At 39.9% G+C, this 25,051-nt stretch overlaps 1 protein-coding gene and 1 pseudogene across 1 annotated transcript in view; both read left to right on the forward strand.

Annotated features, from left to right (window-relative positions):
- SLC9A2 (solute carrier family 9 member A2) overlaps positions 1–25,051 on the forward strand; it is a 95,209-nt gene that overhangs the window by 54,499 nt on the left and 15,659 nt on the right. Inside the window, exons 4-8 of the mRNA XM_077134915.1 lie at positions 1,866–2,083; positions 3,111–3,313; positions 16,511–16,600; positions 17,132–17,202; positions 21,827–21,988. Of these exons, the coding sequence (XP_076991030.1) occupies positions 1,866–2,083; positions 3,111–3,313; positions 16,511–16,600; positions 17,132–17,202; positions 21,827–21,988 (744 nt within the window). The remainder of the gene's footprint in view (positions 1–1,865; positions 2,084–3,110; positions 3,314–16,510; positions 16,601–17,131; positions 17,203–21,826; positions 21,989–25,051) is intronic.
- LOC143661732 (embigin pseudogene) lies at positions 7,216–8,316 on the forward strand (annotated as a pseudogene).

The raw sequence follows: 25,051 nt of genomic DNA on the forward strand, positions 1-25,051 counted from the left end.
TGCTGTCTTCATGCTTACATATGCCTGAAAGAAATACATTCTACTTTGGGGGCAGTCATTCAGGGCATAAGTTCATAGTCCTGGGATTGATGTGATTTTTTGTTTGTTTGTGTAAATATAGGGGCACAAAAATAAATATAGATATTTAGGATTCCTTGCAAAGAAACATTCATGGCTTAGCTGTTTTGGTCTTAACTCAAAGAGCCCCTAGGTTCGCATTCTTCCATTTATCCTTATACTTAGAATAGGTGAGATTTCTTAAGATGTCTGAAAAATCTTCTCAGGATTAGGGGGACCACTTGGTTGCAGTAGGGAGAGAGTGAGTGCCTGTAGGTTTAGTGGAACCCTAGAGATGCAATAATATGGAAAACTTCATAAAGCATCACCAGAAATGTATTTGTGTGAGGCTATCATTCAGGAAAGTTGAGGCAGCACAATCTAAACTGTTCCCTCCTGTTTGATTCAAGTGACCCTCAGATAATGAAATCTCTTTGGTCCTTTTAGTAGCTTTCTATTCAGAAATTGGTGTTCCTCACCTCCTATTAAATTCTGCTCTCTTGGTGGCACTGGAAGTAGGCAGGGGTAGTATTCCAAGCAGTGATATACCAGAGACAGAACAGCATTTAAAAGGGGGGATTTATTAAGTTGCATGTTTACAGTTCTAAGGCCATGAAAATGTCCCAATAAAAGCAAGTCTATAAAAATGTCCAAATTAGGGCACCAACAAAAGAGGTTGCCTTCACTCAAGAAAGGCCGATGAAGTTCAGGGTTTCTTTCTCAACTGGAAAGGCACATGGCAAACATGGCACCATCTGCTAGCTTTCTCTTCAGAAATTTGTGTTTCCCACCTCCTATTAAATTCCACTTTCTTGGTGGCACTGGAAGTAGGCAGGGGTAGCATTCCAGGCAGAGAGAAGTGAATGTGTACAGTATGGCAGGAAGACAATAAAAGCCAGGGCAGATGTGAGATGTGACGGTCGAAGCAGATGGTATGTGCTGGGAGGAAGGAAAGGCAGGAGGAGACGCTGGAGTTCTCTTTTAGGGGAAGTCTGTGAAGAGCTTTAGGAGTTTGGACTTGATCTCAAAGTCCTTCAATTTTGGGAATCTGCAAAGTTATGACATTAAAATAGATATTATAAAAACAAATACAAAACCCCTGTGTTTTTAAAAATGTTGAAGAAAAGAGGCAAAAGATGTTTCTGTCATCTAGGAATTCTCAGAGCCTATTAATACATTTTGAAGTTCCCAGAAGTGGATATATAGATAAATGGAAATGAGATTTGGAACCAAGACTTTGGGATAAAATGAAGGAATTGATTCAAGAAATAGTCAGGATGAGAAATTAGAGACTATCAGTGACCACTTGGATGGGGCATTGTGGAGGAGTAGCAGGGGAGAGAAGTACTGAAAGTATGGCCCCAGTTTCAAGTTGAGGATCGTATGAAATAACTGAGGATTTTTGGCAATAGAGGGATTGAGAATATATAAGAGAAGGTATTGTTTTATAGGAAGATACGAGTTTTAGTATATTTTGAACTGGTTTTATTTGTAGTGCCAACAGCATAGTTGATGGTGCCAATGCCCATAAACTCTTGAGAATATAGATCTGGAAAAAGGAGGGTGGTTGGGACTATCAGCTGTGAAGAGCCAGGTAGTTCAAGTCCAAGGTCTTGATGAAACCCTCCAGAGAAAGTAGGTTTTTCAAGATTTACATGAAATTTCTCATTCATTTGTAAAAAGCAATCAATAAGGTTGTAGTTATGGACAGGAAGGGTAGAGCCACAATTTAGCTCTTAAGTGCTGACTGTGGCAATCTGATTAGGATCAATGTCATGTTTAAGTAGAAACTATGTCTTCTCTTTCAGAATCACAGCTTGTGCAATGACCATGAACAAGTATGTGGAAGAAAATGTGTCACAAAAATCATACACAACCATCAAGTATTTCATGAAGATGCTGAGCAGCGTCAGCGAAACCCTCATCTTCATCTTCATGGGCGTGTCCACCGTGGGCAAGAACCACGAGTGGAACTGGGCCTTCGTGTGCTTCACCCTGGCCTTCTGTCTCATCTGGAGAGCACTGGGTAATAAGCACTTGTTTCCTAAATGACTGCTCTAGTTTGCTAGCTCGTGGAGTGAGCTATACCAGAGACAGAACAGCATTTAAAAGAGGGGATTTATTAAGTTGCAGGTTTACAGTTCTAAGGCCATGAAAATGTCCCAATTAAAGCAAGTCTATAAAAATGTCGAAATTAGGGCACCAACAAAAGAGGTTACCTTCACTCCAGAAAGACCCATGAAGTTCAGGGTTTTGTTCTCAACTGGAAAGGCACATGGCAACATGGCACCATCTGCTAGCTTTCTCTTCAGGCTTCTTGTATCATGAAGCTCCCCTGTTGGATATTCCTTCCTTATCTCCATAGGTCTCTGATTGCAAGGGCTCTGGCTCTTGTGGATCTCTAGCTTTCTCCAAAATGTTTCCTCTTTTAAAGGATTCTAGTAAACTAATCAAGACCCACCTAGACTGGGTGGAAACATATCTCCCTCTAATCAAAAGTTAATACCCACAATTGGGTATGTCACCTCTCCATGGAGATAATCTAATCAGGCTTCCATCCTACAGTACTGAATAGGGATTAAAAGAAACAGCTGCCTCTGCAAGATGGATCAGGATTAAACATGGCTTTTCAAGGGTACATAATCCTTTTAAACCAGCACAACGACCATTCAGCAACACTTACTGAAAGACCTCTTGTCTAACCCCTTTATTGTATCTTCTGCTGCTGCTGCTCCGGCTGCTGTTCTTCCTTTCCCTGCTTCCTGATCTGTTCTTCTTTTCTGCCCTGGGTTTCTTCATGCATATAGTTATAAAACAAATAAGCATTTCTTTTGGTTTTCTCTGATTCCATATTTTTGCCCATTATCTTGGAACAACAACAGCAAAGGTCCAAGAGCCTAACAGGACTAATAAGGCAGAAAGAAAGGGAAAAAGGCCTTAGGAACCTGTCTTTAACGTTTTGCCCAGTTACAGAAGCACAAAAATGATTCCATACGTTTTCATGTCCCAGCCTCACTCCATTTCTTTTCCTTTGGTTTTGTCTTTCTTCTTAGGTGTCTTTGTTCTGACTCAGGTCATTAATTGGTTCCGGACAATCCCCCTGACTTTTAAGGACCAGTTCATCATCGCCTACGGAGGGCTCCGAGGCGCCATCTGTTTTGCCCTTGTGTTTCTTCTTCCTGCCGCTGTGTTTCCCCGGAAGAAACTGTTCATCACAGCTGCGATTGTCGTCATATTCTTCACTGTCTTCATCCTGGTAAGGAGAGTTTTTTCTTCCAGAAATGCTGCTCCCTGTACCTGGAGGAAACAAGATCCTTGTCAGACTATCCCAACCAGTTCTTTTCTCAGGATGCCAAGTGGCAAAGGCATGTTGAAACGTTGGTAGTTAAGATAAAAGGGAAAATGATATTTCCTGCCTGGATGCATGTCACTGGGTTGGCCAGGGACCAAGAAGAGTCCCATTTTGTCACTTGGCCTACACAGAGGAATTATTATTTAAGGAAAGTCAGCTAAGGTATCTCAGCTTACTTTTGCAAACTTAGGCAGTGTGATTGTTAATCCTGTCATCTGTCATACATTCTGACCTAGTAAAATGTACTCAGTAAACACTGGTTGTACATGATGAACTTCCAAAGCTACTTGGCATGAACTAACTGCACAGCAGTTCCTCCTTTGAAATAGTGAAATGAATGAATGCAAGTCTAATGTTGGGAAGCAGAAAGTGTGGTGGAAGGAATATGGAGCTATGTCTAAACTCTGAGTTTGTAAGTTAATTATCTCTAACTTAATAAACCAGCATGACTGAAGTTTTTAGGAGATTATGTTTTGTAGGTATTTATTTTGTAAATATTTGTTGAACTTCTGCCAAGTATCAGGCAGTTGTATTAGAGCTTAGGATCCATGCGTGATCAGAACATGAAAAGGTACCTGTCCTTGTGGGATTTACATTCTAGTGGAGGTGGCAGGCAGCAGACAATAACCATAATAAATAAGTAAATTATACTGAGTGTTAGAAGGTGGAAGCTGCTATTCAGTAAAGAAAATGGAGGAGATCAGAAATGATGAGGATGGAGTAAGGGGTTCTAATCAGAATGGTTCTAGAAGGCCTTGATGAGAAAATGCCATTTTCAAAGACTTGTAGGAGGTGAAGAAAATAGTCAAGCTGAAGACTATTCCAGACAAGTAAAACTGAAGGACAAAGGTTGGAAAGCAGTGTGGTTTTGGTCAGCGTGGTTGGAAAGGAGTGGAACATGTGGGAGACTCTCAGGAGAATGAAGTGAGGGAAACTCCAGAGTCCTAGATTACGGTGAGCCCTGCAGGCCATTATAAGGATTTCAATTCTTCCCTGAGTGAAATAGAATTCATTAGAAGGTTTGGTGCAGAAGAGTGACGTGATCCGACTTATTTTCTGAAAGTACCACGATGGCTACTGTGCTAGGAATAGACTATTAGCAGTGACGGTGTAAGTAGTAGGAAATCCAAGCAGAGGCAAGTGCAGTCATCCTGGCGACATGAGAGTGGCAGCAGTGGAGTTGGTGAGAAGTGGTGAGATTCTAGAATACGTTCTGAAGGTGGAGCCTGCAGGCATCCCTGACAGATTAGTGAGTGAGGAAGAGGAGTCGAGCAGTCACAGATTATTGTTTCAGAGCTTTTGGCCTGAGCAGCTAGGAGGATGGCTTGCCCTCAAGTGACGGGGAAGGCTGTGGCTGGAGGGAATGTGTGTGTGTGTAGTAGTAGTAAGTAGTAGTAGTAGTAGTAGTAGTAGTTCAGTTCTGAACACGCTGGGTTAGAATGCCTATTAGACTTCCAAGTGGAGATGTTGGACAGGTGATGATTATGGGTCTGAACTTCAGGCTGGTCCCCAGATTTATGCTTTGGGGTAATCAGGAGGTAGGTGATATTTAAAAGCAATAGACTGCATGTGATCACTAAGGGAGTAAAAATATAGATAGAAGAAACAGAAAAAGAGGATCAAGGACTAAGCCCTGGGGCTACCAGCCTTAAGACATTAGGAGAAGAGGGAAGCAGCCAAGGTGACTGAGACCAGGTGGCCAGCGATGACGGAGGAAACCCAGATGTATTGTTTCACTTTATTTGTATTTAGCAACTAGTGACTTAGTGCTTTCTAGGTGCCTGACTCAACTCTAAGCACTTTAAAGATTAATTCATTTAATTCTCATAACAATTCTGTGGCACTTAACTTTAGGAGGTGTAACTGTTATTATACGCATTTTATAGTTGAGGAAACTGAGGCACTGAAACTGACCTTAAGGGATTTTCCCAAGTTTACACATCTATGAAGTGGTGGAGCAGGGAGTCATGGCCAGTTTGTTCTTACCCCTGAAGAGCTATGCAGAGCGCCTTGTGTATAGTAAGCGCTCAGCACTGTAACTCATCGTGAGGCACTGCCTTCCTTCTAGTCCGATCTCCAAAAGTCAGTTTGTCTTTCATTCATATATGCCTCACCACTTTGAGAATAGTGGATTGGCTGAAATCTTGGAGAGGATGCCTTGGAGAGTCTTTCCTGTCTTAAGAAAATGGCCACATTCCACCATTGTTCTATCATCAGCCTTTTTACAATGCTGAGACCGTTTCGGTGAGCACGGCTTTGTGTCGGGCACTCTGGCAAATGCGTTCACATGTGCATCAGCTCATTTCATCCCCACAACAAACTTTGGAGATTTAGACCAGTTTCCCATCTCAGAAAATTGAGTCTCAGAGAGAAGGAACAGAGAAACTTAAGGGCACACATTTCATAAATGACAGAGGATGAGATTGAGCCCAGAACTGTCTGACTGTTGAACCAATTATTAAGCTACATTTGCTTAACTTAAAGAAGCCAATAATTACCAGGTTATGGTCAGTAGTAGTTTCAGTTTTGACTAGTTAAATTTGGTAGTTTTGGCTCAAACATACCATGTGGGTTTGAAACCCATCTTTAAACTCAGGGAGACACAGTGGTTGTAGGAGGAAAGCTAATTTTCTACCTTTATCTTTTACTTTGGTGTTTACAGAAGTCTTATTAATAAGTCATGCAGTGTACTAATATCACACCTTGCCTGAGGCAAAGTTGTGCAGTGCATCAACTTTGTGTTGAGCATTTTAATCTCTCACGGAGCTTCCTAGAGCGGAATGCTGGAGCAGAAAGGTCAGGTGGAGGGTGAGTGAGTGCACCTCTCTTCTGAGAACTACCACCCCTGTCTTACCACCCAGAGTCGGGCCAAGGCTTATTAATTGCTTTGAGATTCCTCTCCCTTCCTCTCAGAATGAAAGGGGCAAATAGTCTATGAAATATGAAAATGGAACCATATTTGTCTAGTGCAACTAAGAAATAGGCTGTTTGGAAATGAATATCACAACCATGATTGCCTACACAAGTGCTTCACAAATACCTACAGTCCCAAACCAGTTTCTTTCCCCAAACATCATGGACGTATTCACTTGTAATGCACAATAAAAGTTACTTAATAAAAAGATGTAGTTCAAGAGAGGACATATAAAATACAAGCTCAATTTTTTTTTTTAGTTATTAGATTCAACAGACATGAAACTACATTTCTGTAAATATATTTAGAGCAAACAGAGTACAGGAAAATAGGTATTGCAAAAAGCTGGATTGAAAGTGTGTACTGGTGATTAATATAGACTATTAATATTAAGCTCATGGTTTTTAGTCTTTTGGGGTAGACCATCAATATTAAGCTCATAGTTTTTTCTCTTTTTGGAATCATGACTAAACCAAAAGATATAAATGGAATATTGGTTCCCTTAATATACACCTACGTACCCACTTTGAGCCCATGAATATGAACATTTTATGTTTTTAGCATAACAAATTAGAATTTGCTTCTTGTTATTAGCCTAACTGAGCTTAGATTTCCATATTTAATCAATAGTTTGGAGACTGGTGCTGATCCTTAGCAGGCCAGGCTTTGAAGAGCACTGATCTAAGTTAAGGGACAAAAATAATGAGAACTTTTTTGTTCCATGCTCCGGGTAGCTTGTTGATGGTACTCAAAGGGCAACGCAGAATTCTTGCTTTCAGGGAATGCACATTTTAGTAGTATAAGCAAGTAAAACATGAAAACAGTCTTCGTTCATTCTGAAGGAGAAACCAGTAAGAGCTGAGCCACCGGCGAGTGTGCGCAGGGACTCCGGACAGTGAGGGCTGAGGGCGCCAGCCACCCGCGCACGTCGCACTGCACTCGCCCACTCCACGCGCGCCTTCCGCAGCTTGCGGGCCCCTTAGGCGCCGCTGTCCTTGGTGCACCTCTGCTGGCCTCCTTGTCGCGGGGGCATGAGCTTGGTGGACGGGAACTCCCCAGATTTACCTATTGCAATTCAACCTGCCAAAAAAGAAATGATGGCACAGTACTCTAACTTTTCCTTGGCGAATCACAAGGTATCACTGTTGAAACATTCCATGGGCCAGTAGAAAAAGATATCACTTTAGAAAGACCTTCTAGTGTATCACTCACATGCCAATTCACCACGTCTGGGTATTTGAGTTCAGTAAACTGACTTGGAAAAAAGATAATTTGAGAACAATTATCTCACAAATGCAATGGGAAACAACCTGTATTTTCAATACTCACTCACAATCATTGATAGCAACCAAATGGGAAGTTGCTCTTGTCTCATTGAAGGACAAAAAGAACAAAGGGGCACGTTTTATTTCAAAATACCTGAAGTTCATGGAAAAACCAAACGATTGATGGCGTATGTGGGAGATTCTACTGTTACGACTTGTGAATGTCATGACTGTGTCCCTTTTCATTGGACCTGGTATAGTAGTAATGAGAGTTTACAGGTTCCTGTTGATGTTCACAAGAATGATAAATACATGATCAGTGGAATGTATGCTAATGAAACAAAGCTCAAGGTAATACAACTTTCAGAGAAGGTAAAGGACCCTTACTGGTGCCATGCCATATTCCAGTTAGGCGCGAGTGAAGAACACATTGAATTTATTGTGCTGAACTATTTGGTGCCCATTAAACCATTTCTTACAGCAGTAGCTGAGTTTGTTCTTTCAGTTGCTATTAGTCTGCTGTGTGAAATCTACACCCAAAAGAAAAATAAGCACACAGAAAATGAGAACATTTGAACACACTGAAAGCTGATATCAGAAGATACCAGTGGTGTGGAAAACAGTGCCCCAAGGCATGAAAAAAGTTCAAATGATAAACTCTAAATAAAAGGAATCTGTGAACCAATGAATGAGAAACATCATGTTAAAACACATGGGATGATATATAAAGGATTTATATTTTAGCTTTGTTTGTGCTCCCTATTAATGGGTGTCTGAGTTTTTGAAAAGATGAAAAGCTTATGCAACATGGTCAGTAGAAGCTTTAAAGTCATATTTGCTATCTCAGATATTAAGATATATTTTCATTTTGTAGTTATTTTACATCAATGCAAATTAAGTATGTTCTATGAGCTATAGCCCAGGGTAATTAATAGTATGCTGGTTCTCAAGGGACATACAGAACAGACACCAATAATACCAGCTATACAGTCATAGAGCACATGCCACTCAAGACCTAATTATAACCAAATAAATCAGTAAAGAGAAAGCCTTGAAAAAAAAAGAAATGAAAGTATCATCCCTGTCCTAAAAATACTCATTGGAAAAATAGGTAGGACTAGACAGATAAAATGACAATCATTCATCTGTTGGTGTTCGTTGAGCTCCTACTATGTGCAAGACCTGTTCCAGGGGAATAAGGGAAGCAAGATTCTGGCCCATATGCTGTCTACTTTCTTGTAAATGCAGACTGATAACACATAAGTAAGGAAAACACCGGACTGGGGCCGGAGGACTGAGTAGGGTGACATGATGGAAGATCCTGCACTGTAGATCAGGTAGCAAAGGTCTTAGTGGGAAGATTATGTCTAAGCTGAGATATGAAAGAAAAGGAGTCAACTAGAATATGGGCAAAGAACATTGCAGACAGAAGGAAGGGCTGTTGCAAAAGTCCCAAGACAGGCTGATGAACAGAAATCCTCCTCTTGAGGATAAAGGGGAAGTGGAAATAGAAAGATAGAGGAAGCCACACACTGGTGAAGGTTGAAGGCTGGATGAGGAGTTCGTTTTTATCTGAAGGGTGATGATAAGCGTTTTAAGCAGGGTAGTAATATATGTTTTAAAAAGATTTCTTAAATCTGGAGAATGGATTATAGGAGGCAAAAATGGAACAAGGAAACCAATTTTACTGCTTGCACAGGAGCCAGACCAAGAAACAATGAAGAAAAGAAGTGTGGGAATTTCCATTTATTTTGGAGGAGCTCTCAACAAGATTCAGTGTGAGAAGTGAGCAAAAGCAGAATGAAGGGTAACACTTAGATTTTTAACTTGGGAATTGGGTGCTGTGGAAAGGGAGGGAATTTGGGGAAAGTGGACAGGCAGGGAGACTAGAATCAGGGAGCTCCTGAGAGGAGGGGAGGCTCCATCAGGGACCTGTGTGAGATGGTCTGCATAGTCTCAGTGAAGTCAAAGCATCATCTTTTCTGAGAATGAATGAGGTGGAATGGGGAGGGTAGTGGTATAGGAGGGAGATAAAAGTGGGGAAAAAAAAAAAACCTGGTGGGAAAGGAGAAAGAACTGAGTCAAAAAAAGTATAGTTGAGTTATATTTCTACCCAAAATGTAAAACTCCAAGTTAATGGTCCATGGTGGAGACTCTTTGGTGTTCACACTTGGGGTCTGCAGACACAGTCTTCTCTTATTGGATCTAAGGATGGTTTGTCAAGCTCAGTTAGGTTGCCATGGAGAACACTTGCTGTAGTGCCACACTTGTTGGTATCTCCCATTCATTGCTTCCAACCCCAATTTGGCGGTGTACTGATTGGAGACGGATTCTTTACTGTTGCATGATTCCTTGACCCTGACCTCTTCCTCTCCCTTATGTTTTCCTGCCTACCGCTGGCTCATAAGAGACAGTGAACACATGTATGCACATACAAGGACACTCTCTTTTAAAAGATCTTTTTTAATAGACTACATCAATAATTAAGGAATTCAGTGAAAGAAGCTTAGAAGGATATAATGGATTACAAATATAATAGAGATGATTAGTGATAAATCTACATATAAAATGTAGCCTTCCAAGTAAGAACTAGATATTCTTGAAATGATAACCTTCATGTTGATGAACCTATCCTTAAGCTTTCAAATGCCTTTCCCCCTTATTTCAGTATTTCTTATATGATGAGTTCTTCTATACTGATACTGTACAATTAGCACTATCATATCAAATAGAATTCCCTGTAGCATATAATGGATCATTTGATACAGGATTTATAATGGGAATTTTAACATTCCTTGAATTATGTTGATAATTAGAGAAACTAGCTTCTTTATGAAGCATATTATGCTATCAGAATATAGTTTTACTTGTGAAATATTAAATGAGCAAGCAATTCAGATTCCTTGGATATTTACATTCGTTTTCTCTTAAATACAATTGTTAATGTTATATGAAATATACGTTCTTTCTCATATTTAAAAATTATATACAGCATTGGGGAATGTGGTTGACACTAGTAGATACCAGACCTTAAAGTAAGGCTGTCCTGGAAGTTTCAGTTTACTTATAGGTATTGGCACCTTCTTCCCAGGCAGGAGAGGGGAAATGTGTATGTACAGCTCACTGCCTGTACTTTAAAAAAAACTTTCTTTTTTAAAGTTTTATTAGAGAAGTTTTTGATTTACAGAAGAATCATACAGAAGGTACAGAGTTCCCATATACTCCCTTCACACATGCAATTCCCCCATCATTGACATTTTGCATTAGTGTGGCACTTTTGTTACAATTGATGAAACAATATTCTTATAATTTTACTATTAACTTTATCTATGATTTATATCAGGGTTCACTGTGTTGCACAGTCTTACAGATTTTTTGAAATTTTTTTATTCTAATAACATGTATGCAATCTAAAATTTCCCCTTTTACCCACAGCCAAATATATAGTTCAGTGGCGTTAATCACATTCACAGTGCTGTGCCACCATCGCCCCGTCCAATGCCGAAGCTTCGCCATCACTCCAATTAGAAACGGTTTAAATCAGTTAACCATTAACTCCCCACTCTGCACCCCTCCCCCCCTCCCCCCCTTGGTAAACTGTATTCTAGTTTCCGACTCTGAATTTGCTTATTCTAATATTTATGAGTGAGAACATGCAGTATTTGTTCTTTTGTGTCTGGCTTATTTCGCTCAATATGATGTTTTCACGGTTCATCCATATTGTCACCGGTGTCAGGAATTCATTCCTTTTCATGGCTGAAAAAAAATCCATTGTATGTATATGTCATTTTGTTTATTCAGGCTACCAGCCCTTCTGTTCCCCACTCACTTAGGGAGCTGTGCTACTACTTTCTTGTGGCTCCTTCCAAAAATAATCTGTGCATCGGCAGGCATAGAGTATATAGGAAGGCATGTTTTTAGAAATGTGACTAGAATAGCCAAGTTTTAAATCTGATCTATGAAAGTTAAAGGAAAAATGAACTTACGCTGTTCTTTCATCTCAACTGCACGATTTACTTTGTTGTTTTTTACAGTCACAAATGCTGTTGGTTCATTACTAAGACCATGTTAATATCGCAGATTAATTTAGGAGGAACCAACAGTCTTATCATATCTGGTATTCCTAAGAATGGGGAGTATTTATTTCTATTATTAAAATTTTTCCTTTTTTAAAGTTTTCTGTTTATTAAAAGTTTTCCTTTGTGTCCCTGAATATGGTTTTTGGCTCCTTCCTTCCTCTCTCTCTCCCTCCTTCCTTCAGCCTCTATAGTTTTTTAGTTGTTTTTGTTTTTTGGTGGAGGTGCCCACAGGGATTGAACCTTGGGTCTAGTACAATCTATAGTTTTTCTAATACTCCTTTCATTGTTTCTCGTTGCTTTTGCTGGAGGGCAAATTCTGGGAGAGGATTGCTACAGAGGGGAATTTCCAGTCAAAACAGGCCCAGGGGCCCCCAAAGGGAAAGTAGATGAATTTCCACTTGCCCTGGAGGGATGTAGAGCTTCCCTTGGCCGGCTCTGGAATCAGCGCTGCCTGGGCACCCCCTTATCCTGCGCCCGGCACCGGCCCTGCATCTCCGCTGGCCTCTTGGGTGACCCTCTCCGGTGCGCTGAGCCCAGGCTGCCGCTTTTGTCCCTGTGGTTTGACACCTAGCTCCCGGTCCGGGCTGCGGTCTGAATTCACTAAACAAAATCCAGGAGGGTGCCGGGCCACTCAGCAGTGTTCCCTGCAGCTCGGAGAAGGTGTCTCCAGGCGCCCACGCCCACCCTGAGGACGTGGTTGGAACAGCCGCTTTGGCTGGGCCGGAACAAGCAGCTGAACTTGCTAGTAAGAAGCTGCAGAAAAAAGCGATGCCCCCCACTCCTGGGGAAGAAGGTTTTACCAGGGCCACGGTGGCCCGCCATGAGCGGAGATGTGCCCGATTCTGTCCCGCGGTTGTCCGTCTGTCCCTTGCTCTCTCTCCGGGAAGGTGCAGTGCCCTCTGGTCTCCCGAGCCCCTTCACACTTCAGAAAGTCCCTGTCTGTTAACTAGCTGCCCTGAAGGGCAAGCCTAGTCTTGACGATCCCTATTTCGCCATCCTGTACGGAACGCTCACGATAACTGTATTTTAAAATAAAATGGTTCTTCAAAATTTTCTGGAAATTGCTTGGTAAATCAGTAATGAAATATAAAAATATTAAAAATAGTTAAAAAGCACCCTCTTTTTTTTTTTGGAAACATTTAATTCCCAAAAAAAAGCCCAAATAAAAAAGAAGTCATTTTCATCCCAAAGAACACTCATTGTAATTAGATGGTAGTTGTTTTTTTTTTCTTCACATTAATGGAAGCAGAGGATGGAGGGTAGCAGGAAAGCAGATGGAACAAGGCAGAAACTAAATGTCACTTTGCAGTTCTCCCCGTGTCTACTTCTAATAGGCCTGGCTCATAGGGGCTGTCTTTATTGTGCCGAAGCAGAATGAATGGGTAAAAATTTAACTTACACTTTGCAAATATGTTTCTTAGTGGTTTAATTGCAAACTAAGGGGTTTTCTTTTATTAACCTAAATGAATGGTCACAGTTATTTTTCTAAGTATCAAGATGCTCCTCTGGAAATATAAATTTGAAATTTTCAGTGTAGCAGAATAAGGTGTCTTCTCAAAGTTTTATTCTGTATTTTTTTTCCCTCTCCCAAGCAGAGACCCAGGCTCCTAGGGAATTGACATCCAGCTTGCGAAACTTAATGTGATATATACAGATGACAGGTTGTCTACTTTCAAAATAGATGGGTGGAAAGAAGAAAAGGAGAAGGGAGAGCAAGGAAGTAAGGCCAAATCTATCACTAAATTCCTGTCTAGCATGACAACTGTAAATAATTTAATGAAAAAGGATATGTATATTAAAAGGAACCATTTGAACAAATATATATTTTTAAAAGGCATGTGCCAATTCATTGCATATGATCAATATATTTTATTAATTGAAAATCTAAATATGTTCTACTTTTAGAAATTGGAATTGATGGGGGGCACTAGGCCATCATTACTCTCTGTAATCAGTTGTATTTTATTCATAGCATTTCATGTACTTCTGGATTATACTTCTCATGGATTGTGAATAATATCAGGGCAAGCACTATGCCCTATCAGGTTTTTTTTTTCTTTATGTTCTGTATTTACAAATCCTGGACACTTACAAATTATTTACTAAGTGAATACTGATAAAATAGAAGCATGTGAGAAAACAGTATCTTTAGGACACATTATACATTAAAACCACATTATTTCATTGATTTTGCCTAAAGCTGTTGTTACGCTAGTGGCTTCATAAAATCTCGAAGTCACCGAAATTACTCATCTCCAAAAATCATCTACTTACACTCGTTTTCTTTCACCTAAGTCAAAAATTACACAATATGTGTTGATTGGAAAACTGTTATTACCTCCTGTGTTGTTTCAAAGTGGCAGACAGAAATAAAAAGGAACACAAAACTGGTTCACATTTTAAAAGTTAAAATTAAAACCAAAGTGAAAAATGCCAAAGCTGAATTGGAACAAAAACTATGACCTTCTTTCAAAAAATGTAAGTGTGTGTGTGTGTGTGTGTGTGTGTGTGTGTGTGTGTCACAGTCAGTTTACATTATCAAAACCTTCTTAAAGATGTGAAAATAGGGGGAGATGAGATGGAAAGCAAATGCCTAGCAGGGAACCTGTCTCAACACCTCACGTTCCCCCCTCACCACCACTTGCTACTCACGTGCTCTTCCAGGTCAGGCAGTGGCAGCCTTCTGCTAAGCAAGCAAGAGACCTGGGAGCATTCCTTGACCCCACATTCTCACAGTCTCACCCACCCTCCCCTTGGCCCATTTTAGGACTGGCATTGTATAATTTTAATATGTATAGTTAGTTTTGATACCTTCATGTTCCCTCTCAGTTTTTTTTTTTTTTTACATTTTTTTTATGGTTACATATACTCTCTTAGATTAATTTAGAATTAACCTCTCAAGCTCTGTTAAAATTCCTTAGGAATATGTTATTGAGGTTGTATTGAATAGTACATATTAGTTAAGAGAAAGTTGTGTTCATAGTACTTAAGTCACCTCATCTAGGAACTGTGTCTTTTAAAATTCAAATCTTTTATATATTCCTTAGTTCAGTTTTATACAGTTCTCATGTGTGTGTTGTATAGGTATTTATTGTTACATTTTCTCATTAGTTATGAAATGGATTTGTATATATTAATTTTATACAGGCACTTCACTAAACTTTGCTATTGTAAAATTTAAAAAATTGTCATAGTTTCTTTTTTTAGGACAAAAATATAGATTTACCAACTGCAACGAAATTTTTGTCACTTTATTTGCAGTGTCGACACCTTCTCTAATCAGTCAGGACATCCTAGAACTACATCGAATAGCTGATAGAGAGCATCCTTGAGTTGTTCCTGGTTCTAATGGAAGTGCTTTTAATGTTTCATTACAAAGAGAGATGTTTGCTATAGATTTATCTTGGATGATATTTTCTCGTGTTAAGGAAATTATCTTCTCTTGCTAGTCTTCTGAGTAGCTTATGGGTTTTCCTACTTCCCGAGTTCATGCACACATGTACCCAAACCCACACTCTGCCCCTTCTCGCTGTGGACCCTTTGCTCACGTGGTGGTGTCTCCTGGAACGTTCTTCCATCGTCCTCTAAGACCCCACGCAGTGTTCCTTCTCTACAACCCTGCCTTGACCTGCCTCTTATGTGAATCCCACTTGTTCTAGCTTGCTAGCATATACCAGAAACAGAATGACTCTTAAAAAGGGGAATTTAATAAGTTGCTAGTTTACAGTTCTAAGGTCAAGAAAATGTCCCCAGTTACAAGTCTATAGAAATGTCCAATCAAAGGCATCCAGGGAAAGATATCTTGGTTCAAGAAGGCCGATGAAGTTCAGAGTTTCTCTCTCAAATGGAAGGGCACATGGCGAACACAAAATTTCTCTCTCATCTGGAAAGGCACATGGTGAATATGGTCAGGGTTCCTCTCTCATCTGGAAGGGCACATGGCAAACATGGCGTCATTTGTTAGCTTCTTCTCCTGACTTCCTGTTTCATGAAGCTCCCAGGAAGACATTTTCCTTCTTCTTCTCCAAAGGTCTCTGGCTGGTGGACTCTGCTTCTCATGGTTATGTTGTTCTGCTCTGCTCTCTCTGAGTCTCTCATTCTCCAAAATGTTTCCTCTTTTATAGGACTCCAGAAACTTATCAAGACCCACCCAAATGGGCGGAGACATGTCATCACCTAATCCAGTTTAACAACCACTCTTGATTCAATCACATTTCCAGGGAGATGATCTGATTACAGCTTCAAACATACAGCATTGAATAGGGATTATTCTACCTTTGCGAAATGGGTTTTTGATTAAAACATGGCTTTTCTAGGATCCATACATCCTTTCAAACCAGCACACCACTCATTCCCCCATTTGCCTAGTTTTATATCTGTCACCTCATGAGATGACAAATCCCTAGACCTGAGGCCCTTAACTGTTCTTTTATGTGTCCCAAGTGTCCAATTCCCTGACATGTGTGCAGTAGAAACTTAGTTAAAATTGTTCCAATAAATGATGAATGAAAAAAAATCATGGAGAAGATTTCTGTGAATAATAAAAGTAGATGATTCTCTCCACTTGATTATACTTTATTTTTTTACAATTATTTTCTTGATTTTTTTCTCCATTTTGTCCATAGTTTTGTTTCTAATGGCAGATGTTGGGACATAGTCCTCTGAAAATATGCCAGATATTAAAGGGGAAAAACAAATTTAACAAAATATTGCATGCAATATATTACATTTTGGGACTGAGTAGAATATCCATTGGTGTTATGATATCATAGGAGAAGAAAAGTTATTCTTGAATTTTAGATTTTGTTATATAAGACAATACACTTAATTTTTTTCTGTGCAGGGAATAACTATTCGACCACTAGTGGAGTTTCTTGATGTTAAGAGGTCAAATAAGAAACAGCAAGCTGTCAGTGAAGAAATCCATTGTCGGGTAAGTTTTAACTTAGTGTAACCATTGCTATGATAAAAGAAAAACATGTTTATTCACCCAAACAGGTTGACATTAAGTTTCTCATTTCTTGAAGAAGAGGGATATGGCAGAGGGTGAGAGAGAGAGAGAAAGGGCTGGGGAAGGCTTGTATTGTGGTAATAGAATGCATATAGCCATGTGGTAGCTTCTGCAAGACAGCCTGCTAAACTCCCACATGAAAAAAAAAGGAATTTACTACTTCTCCAAACCTGAAAATGTTTCCATTGGAAAATTATGATATTTTGTATTTTCCACAATTACAAATAAACTTGTGATGAGCAAAATCATCTAAGTATTGTCTAGATGTGCCAAAGATCCCATCATTAGTTTGAAGTTGAACTGTTCTTTTATTACTTTCAGTAAACAACAACAACAAGAAGCACAAAATCCCACACAACTGTCAGGAGCTTTGCATTTCAGGCATGATGTGGATAGAGAGAAAACTGATGATTTCTCATAAAATTAACCGGTTAGCCTGCTGTTTCTTTTTAGTTTTTTGATCATGTGAAGACTGGCATTGAAGATGTTTGTGGACATTGGGGTCACAACTTTTGGAGAGACAAGTAAGGAGGCTTTTTGCAATTGTGTTATAAATTGTCTCTGGATCACTCTGAAAATAAAACATTAACTTGTATGTTTTTTTCAAGGTTGCAGATCTTTCATATGCTGTGTTGTTGTAGTACATTCCTTAAGATAAAGTTCAGCTACAGCAGACACCTGTGATAATGGTATTTTAAACAACATAAAAGGTTATTTTTGTCTTATGTGAAAAGCAGGAGGCAGGCAAGACAAGCAGCTCTGCTCCACCAAGTCTTCATGGTCCCAGGACCCTTCTGCCTATTTGATCCATTAAGAGTGGCCTCCATTTCCAAAGTTGCCTCTGGGACCAGAATGGCTGCTCCATCTCTGGCCATTATGCCCACATTCCAGGCTGCCTAAAGGAAGAAAGATAGCCAGGAAACAAAGGATACATACTAGGTGCTTTCTACCCACTTTTTCAGAAGCTGCCGCCCAATTCTTCCACTGCAGCTGCATTGGTCAGGACTCAGTCACACGGCCACCCCTCACCAGGGATGTGGGCTTTTCGCTCAGGGACTCTGGTTCCATCACTAGCAGTTCCTGCCACACATGGTGGGGCTTTGTTAAACGTGAGGTCTGACGTGTCTGAGAAATGTAAAGTGACTAGTAGATATAGCCATTGGAGTTTTCTTAAAGGCTCCATTATCTGAAACATTATGTACAGTTATTTAAATACATTTAGTTTGCTGTTGTGTAAAAAGCTCCATAGTGGATAAATAAGATTCGGTGCCTCTCTTCAGGAATTTTATAACTGAAGTGGAGCAGATAAGACTAGCCTGGCAGAAGTAGATGCATACTTAAATATAAACAGTACCGGAATCAAAGAAATAAAGATTAATTCTGGCAGGAGAGTTGGGAGCAGTGGGTTGCTGGAGCTTGCACTGGCTGGTGAGAACTGCTTTTGTGTGTTTCTTCCTAACTCCATGTTCATTGTGATCCATGCTGGAAGCTTGAATCAGCCACGGTGTAGCAGTATTTATAGCATTGACGAATGCTACAAATAAGGGCCTTTTTTATCATAGGGGGGTTTATCAAACATTTACCAGCACACCATTGGCGGGGAAAGACTTTTTGAAGGAAGTAGCCTATAAGCTGGTCTGGAGGCAGAAAGAAACCTTCTAAACTGGATTTGTTTAGTTCCTCTTCTCTTTTCTTTCCTAGTTGCTCAAAGATTTTATTTTCCCACTACTAGTTTACTTGGACATTGGCCAACCTGCTAATTTATGTAATTTAGCAGGGAACTTTTGAGTATTTACTGTTTGCTCACATGTTCTGACATGTTATCAGGTTATGTAGGATGTATAGTCTCGGCCTATAGCCTCAGGCCTCTAAAATTTTGCAATATACTAAAGGCAAAAAAACATTCACACAGCAAACAGGTATGTGTGTGTGGCACATCAGTACGTAATAAAATGAATTACAAAGACTGTAAGTGTTCAAACAATCTGTACAAGCCTGACCATATGGTTTCTTAAATTAGAAAGGCCCACTGGAGTTAGCCTTATTTCATAACTAAGGAAATATGCTTCATTTGTGCAGAGAGAATACTGTTAGTCACTTGGAGAAACAAGGTAATAAAATAAAGCAAACGAAAATCTCCATTGAAATATAAGAAAAATGGTCATTTATCTTGGTAGTTCAGAGAAACCCAAGAATCTGCCTTGTAACACTCTACCTGGGACCTTCCTAACATAAATGGATCTTTGGGTGTGCCAACCCACTTGTAAAAACTTTTTTCTTCTTGCCCTCCCTTTTTTTATAACCTTGCCTATTTTTCCACCTACCCTCTGCCTTTCAACTCAACCACTTTTCTCCCTTTTATCAGCACTTCCCTAAGCAGCAAGCAAAAGGTGTAACCCAGAACAGTTTGTTCCCTTACAAAAGTGAAGTTTGGGCTAGAGGGTTTCTGTCACTAGAATAGAACTCTGCCTCCCAATCAGGAAAAAAAAAATAGATGTAATTAGTGTAAGGATCAGGTGAGCAGGCACTGGATGGGGTTAGAAGAAGGAAGAGGTGGACTGTAAGACAGTGGATTGGGTCTGAAACTCTGAGGTGAGGGATGCCATGTGGTCTTTCCTTAAGGGATGTATTGTCTCTGGGCACAAGAACCTGATCCAGGCAGGCATTTAAAGGGCTGTCAGGCTGACTGGACTGTGAAGACCAGGGATAGCAGAGCCACGTCCGGAAGGTAATAATTGTCATTATGTGTCTAATAGTTTTCTCCACCATGCACACACTTCATTTAGTAATTTCATAGCCAATGATGTATTTCCATGAATGATTTTTTTGCAGGTAGTTTTGTGGAGAGATTTGTTGGAGACGCAGGCCATTTTTAGAATCAGTTCTGCTTACATCATATCTCTGATTTACCCATAGCTTTTAGTTTTTCTCAAAGATTTTAGTTTTTCTCAAAGATTAGATAAAGAAGTGACTGTTTGAGGCATGTTGGGCAATCTGCGCTTTCCTCTGAAATCTTTATGATGTGAGGTCTCGAGCCATGTGCAACTCCTACTCCTGAGGCATTTGATAATTTGAGGTTGAGATGGAAGAGTCATGCTGTAGGGAAGTTTCTCAGACTTGGCCAAAGTTATTTAATGATAGTGAAAGGGAAACACCTATATCTAGCTTGGCAGGAGAATGGAATGGTAGGAAATAAAGTAAAGAAAGAAAATGCACAATTCTTATATTAAATAGATCAAATGCCATTGTCCTCAATATGTTTTCTTCCTTTTGCTTATCTTTAGTGAGAAGCTAAAATCATAGCAATAATAAAAACTTTAAAAAGATGAAGTATTACTGTCGGGGGTCCTGGCTCAATGGACCTAACATGAAATCCAAATAAACCTTGAAAAAGGCAGGCCAGATCTTAAGTGCAGTGGCTAGTCAAGATCGCAGCACTCTAAGGATGGTGCCTGTTTAATTATTCATGGCCCTGCAGTATTAGGACAAAGGACTGGCACCTGGAATGTTGATTAAAATTCATGCCTTTCCTGGCAGACAGGTGGGCCTGGATATCCCCTGCCAACGGTGATCACTGTAATACACTTACTTCTTTCTCAACAAGTATTTATTGAATGCTCTTTCACTTATATATTGGCATAATAATGTTGCATAACAAACTACCCCCAAACTCAGTGGCTCAAAAAAACCATTTATTCTTAAAGCTCCTGAGTCGAGAGGTCAGAGGCAGCTGGTCAGGCTGGACTTGGTGGATCTGGGCTGGCCCTGCTCATGTTTCCATGGTTGATTGCCTGTCATTTCAAGACTTTCATCGTGTCTCCAATACCCTGTTAGCCAGAGTAGGCAACACTGCTGACCTAGTGTCAAGGTGGAAGGCAGAACAGGTAACCCAGGCGATGGTGGAAAGACAGTCCCAAGTAACAGGCAGAAGGCATGGGCACAGGAAGGGTTTGGGGTCACGTAGGTGCAGTCTACCCCACATGCTTGAGGTGTGTCAGTCATTGCTCTAGAAACTGACAGTGAAGAAAAAAATCCCTGCCCAGAGAGACAGAAAATAGTAAGATAAGCAGTTACTACTATGGGGAAAAATAAATCAGGGAGGTGTGATGGCGAGTACTGGATGGGGAGGCTGCAATTTATAATAGGATGGCTGAGAAGGGGTTTTGAAAAAAAATAACTATTGAGGGAAGACATTAAGGAAATCTGAAAGTGAGCCTTGCAAGTATCTAGGGGAATATCCCTAGTAGAAGGATTAACAAGACAAAAGGCAAGTTTCCAGGACCACAAGGAATCAGGTGAGACTGGACCAGAGAGGAGAGAATGCAGGTGAGAGATGCAGATGCATCTTTCTCACAGGCTGGTGGGCTTTCACTTGTGATGCAGCGGGCAGAGCTGGGAGAACAATTATGGGGCTGCTGCCAGAATCCAGTGAGAGACAGGGTGTCACAGACCAGGATGATGGTGGCAGAGATGGTGATAAATAGTTGGATTCTGTGTATATTTTGATAGTGGAACCAATAGCAATTGCTAACGGAGAGGATATGAAGAATGAGACAAATGTAAGCGTCAAGGAAGAATCAGGGCTTTTGACCTGGGGGAGTCATCGTAAACTGAGATTGGGAGAATGACAAGGGTTAGAGGGGGTTTGAGGAAAGAGATCAGTTCTGTTGGAACATGTCAAGTTTGACTGCCTGTGAGATAGCTATCCAAATGGAGATGTTGAGTGGGTGGCTGAATATCCATTTCTGGGTTTGTGAGAGAGAGGTCTGTGCTGGAGACACAAATCTGGGAGTCATCGACATAGAGGTACTATTTAAAGCCACGTGTCTGGGTTAGAACACCAGCAGAGTGACAGGAGAGCAGGCCGGCCATGGGGCTGAGCTTCATGTCACTCTTGCATTAGAGGCCAGAAAGGAGCCAACAAAGAAGACTGAGGAAGAGGTGGGGGATACCCAGGAGGCTGTGGTTTAATTAGGTAAAGTATGCACAAATGCATGCATGCACATATAAAAATATACATGGAGATAAGCTCTATTACTAAGGTTTTTCCCTTGGGAGTAGTAGAAATTATTTTATTTGTAAAAATATTTTTTCCCCTTAATGAGTTCAGTATTAATTAATTGAAGGCTTGATTTTCTTTATTTCCAGATTTAAGAAATTTGATGACAAATACCTACGGAAGCTTTTGATTCGGGAAAACCAACCCAAGTCAAGCATTGTGTCCTTATATAAGAAGCTTGAAATAAAACATGCCATTGAGATGGCAGAGACTGGGATGATAAGTACTGTCCCTTCTTTTGCATCTCTAAAGTAAGTACAGTTTTACAAATGAAAGTTAGTATTGCTAAATATGTCTTTATAGATTTTTTGAAACCTGTAATTTTTTTCAAAAAGGAACTTTGTTAAAATTTGAAGGCCTAGAAATGTGTACATTATTTTGTTATGCCATATGTTATTTTATTTTACAACTGACTTGTCAGAAAATACTCTGATATTTAGGGTGATTATGCCTTTACTATATTTGTCTTGAGAAATTCAGTGCTTATTGAAAATGAACTAAGGTCTCCTTAGCAGGCATTTGAAAGGGAATATTTTAAGATGTGTTAAATTATCATTATAAAAACACATGTAATTATATAGCTACTTCCTCATAGATTAATTACCATGCAGATTTCTGGGTTATTTTTTTTTTAATTTTTTATTGGTAAATTTTCACACACATACATTCCGTACTTGGTGTACAATCAGTGTCTCACAGTATCATCACATAGTTGTGTATTTATCACCATGATCATTTTTTAGAACATTTGCATCACCCTAGAAAAAGAAATAAAAGGATAAAAGAAAAAATTCATACTTAACCATATCCCATAACCCCCCCTCTCATTGACCACTAGTATTCCCATCTACCCAATTTACCTCTGTCCCCTTATTATTTACTTATTCTTTATCCATATTTTTTTTTACTCATCTGTCCTTACCGTGGATAAAAGGGGCAGTAGATACGAGGTTTTCACAATCCCACAGTCACATATAAAGTTATGTCTTTATACATTCATCTTCAAGAATCAGGGCTACTGGAACACAGCTTAATAGTTTCAGGTACTTCCCTCCAGCCACTCCAATATACCATAAACTAAAAAGGGATATCTATGTAATGCATAAGAATAACCTCCAGAAAAACCCCTCAACTCTGTTAGAAATTCTCAGCCACTGAAAGTTTATTTTGTCTCATTTCTCTCTTCCCCCTTTTGGTCAAGAAGTCTTTCTCAATCCCTTCCTGCCGGGTTCCCCCTCATCCTGGGATTTCTGTCCCATGCTGCCAGGGAGACTTACACCCCTTGGAGTCATGTCCCACGTAGGGAGGAAGGCAGTGAGTTCACCTGTTGAGTTGGCTTAGGGAGAGAGGCCACATCTGAGCAACTAAGAAGGTTCTCTGGGGGTGATACTTAGGCCTAATTTTAAGTAGAGTTAGCCTATCCTTTGCAGGAATAAATTTTGTAGGGGCGAACCCCAAGATCTAGGGCTTGGCCTATTGATTTAGTTGTCTCCGCTGCTTGCAAGAATATCAGGAATTCTCCAAATGGGGAAGTTGAATATTTTCTCCTTTCTCCCCAGTCCCCCAAGGGAGCCCTGCAAATACTTCTTTATTCACTGCCCAAATTGCTCTGGGATATATCAGGGTATCATACTAACCTGGACAAACCAATAAGATCTTTCATCTATTCAAGATTCCATGTACTTAGAGTGTTCAACTAAACTGACCATTCAAGTTAAATTTGGAAATGCACTATGCAGAATACAAATTTTGCACCAAATAAACATCTCTCCCTTTGGTCTCATGCAGAAGTTGAGGTTTTAAAATATGGACCATATAATCCTTTACTCTGTATTGTGATTTACCGTGCTGCTATCCAGATCAGCTTCATCTGATCGATGTCTGATCACTTTTTCAACTTTTTAAACAGTTCCCACAAGAGTACGGCTGACTTTCATGACATCAGAGCTGTAACTCTCAGTCTCAGGTGTCGCATAAATACCCGAAGTTTCTGGGAATGACCTGGTTATAAACAAACAGCTCAGTATCTCAGAATTTAGAAATAACAATTACAACTCCTGAATATATGTGACTGCTGTAAGTGCTTACAATCTAGGACCTTTTACCATAGACCCCCAACCTGCTAATTCAAGTTCTTGAATTCAGTTCACCAAGTTTTTTTTTTTTTTAACTACAGTTAGTCCATAGGATTGAAGCATGATAAGATTTGTTTTTTTTGTTCCTGACATTTCATTCAACATACAGTTCTTAAGGTTCATTCACTTAGTTGCATGCCTCACAACTTCATTTCTTCTTGCAGCTGCTCAGTAGTCCATTGTATGTATACACCACCTTTCCCCTTCCGTTCCTCAATTGCTGTACCCTTAGGCCACCTCCGTTCATTGTGGATCAGGAACACTGCCACCAAAAACACCAGTGTGCAAATGTCCATTTGTTCCCCCCACTCAGTTCCTCCAGATACATACTGAGCTACCGGGTTTCAGGATCATATGGCAACTCCATCCCTAGCCTCCTATGGAACCACCTCATTGTCTTCCAAGGAGCTGCACCTCTCACTTTCCCTAACAGGAGTGAACAGGTATATCTTTTTCTCTGCATTTTCTCTAGCACTTGTTTTTCTCTGTTCATTTTTAAACAGTTTTATTCACATGTCATACAATACAATCTAAGTACACAGACATGTCTTCACCACCATAATCTATATGAAGACATTTCCTTTTCTTCTGTAAAGACTCCATACCCTTCCCTCATGTCCCCCACCTGTTGGCATTTAGTTTTGGCATAATGTATTTGTAACATTCAGTGGAAGCATATTGCAAGTTAATGTTAACCATGGACCTTGCTTTGTATTGATTGTATTTTTTCCTGTATACCATCTATTTTCAGCACCCTGCAAAGCTGATATTCATATGCTCTCCCTCTTGCAAAAATATTTAATCACCATCATTGTCCACTCTCGGCATTCCTAAATTATGCCATCTCTGTCTTTATCCTCTGTCTTTCCTTTTGGTTTCATATGTGCCCCTAGCCCTTTTCCCTCAATCATACTCACATTCAGCTTCATTCAGTGTACTTCTGTTATTGTGCTACAGTCAGGTAATATTGTGCTATCCACTTCTGAGTTTTTACAGTCAGTCCTGTTACATAATCTATATTCCTTCAGCACCAATTGCCTATCTCTACCCTATTTCTATTTCCTGATAACTTGTGTTCTTAACTTCCATTCTCAAAGTCCACTCATTAATATTAGTGAGACCACACAGTACTTGTTCTTTTGTTTCTGGCTAATTTCACTCAGCACAATGTCCTTAAAG

This window comes from Tamandua tetradactyla, chromosome 17 (genome assembly GCF_023851605.1).
Source record: "Tamandua tetradactyla isolate mTamTet1 chromosome 17, mTamTet1.pri, whole genome shotgun sequence".
Taxonomy (NCBI): Eukaryota; Metazoa; Chordata; class Mammalia; order Pilosa; family Myrmecophagidae; genus Tamandua; species Tamandua tetradactyla.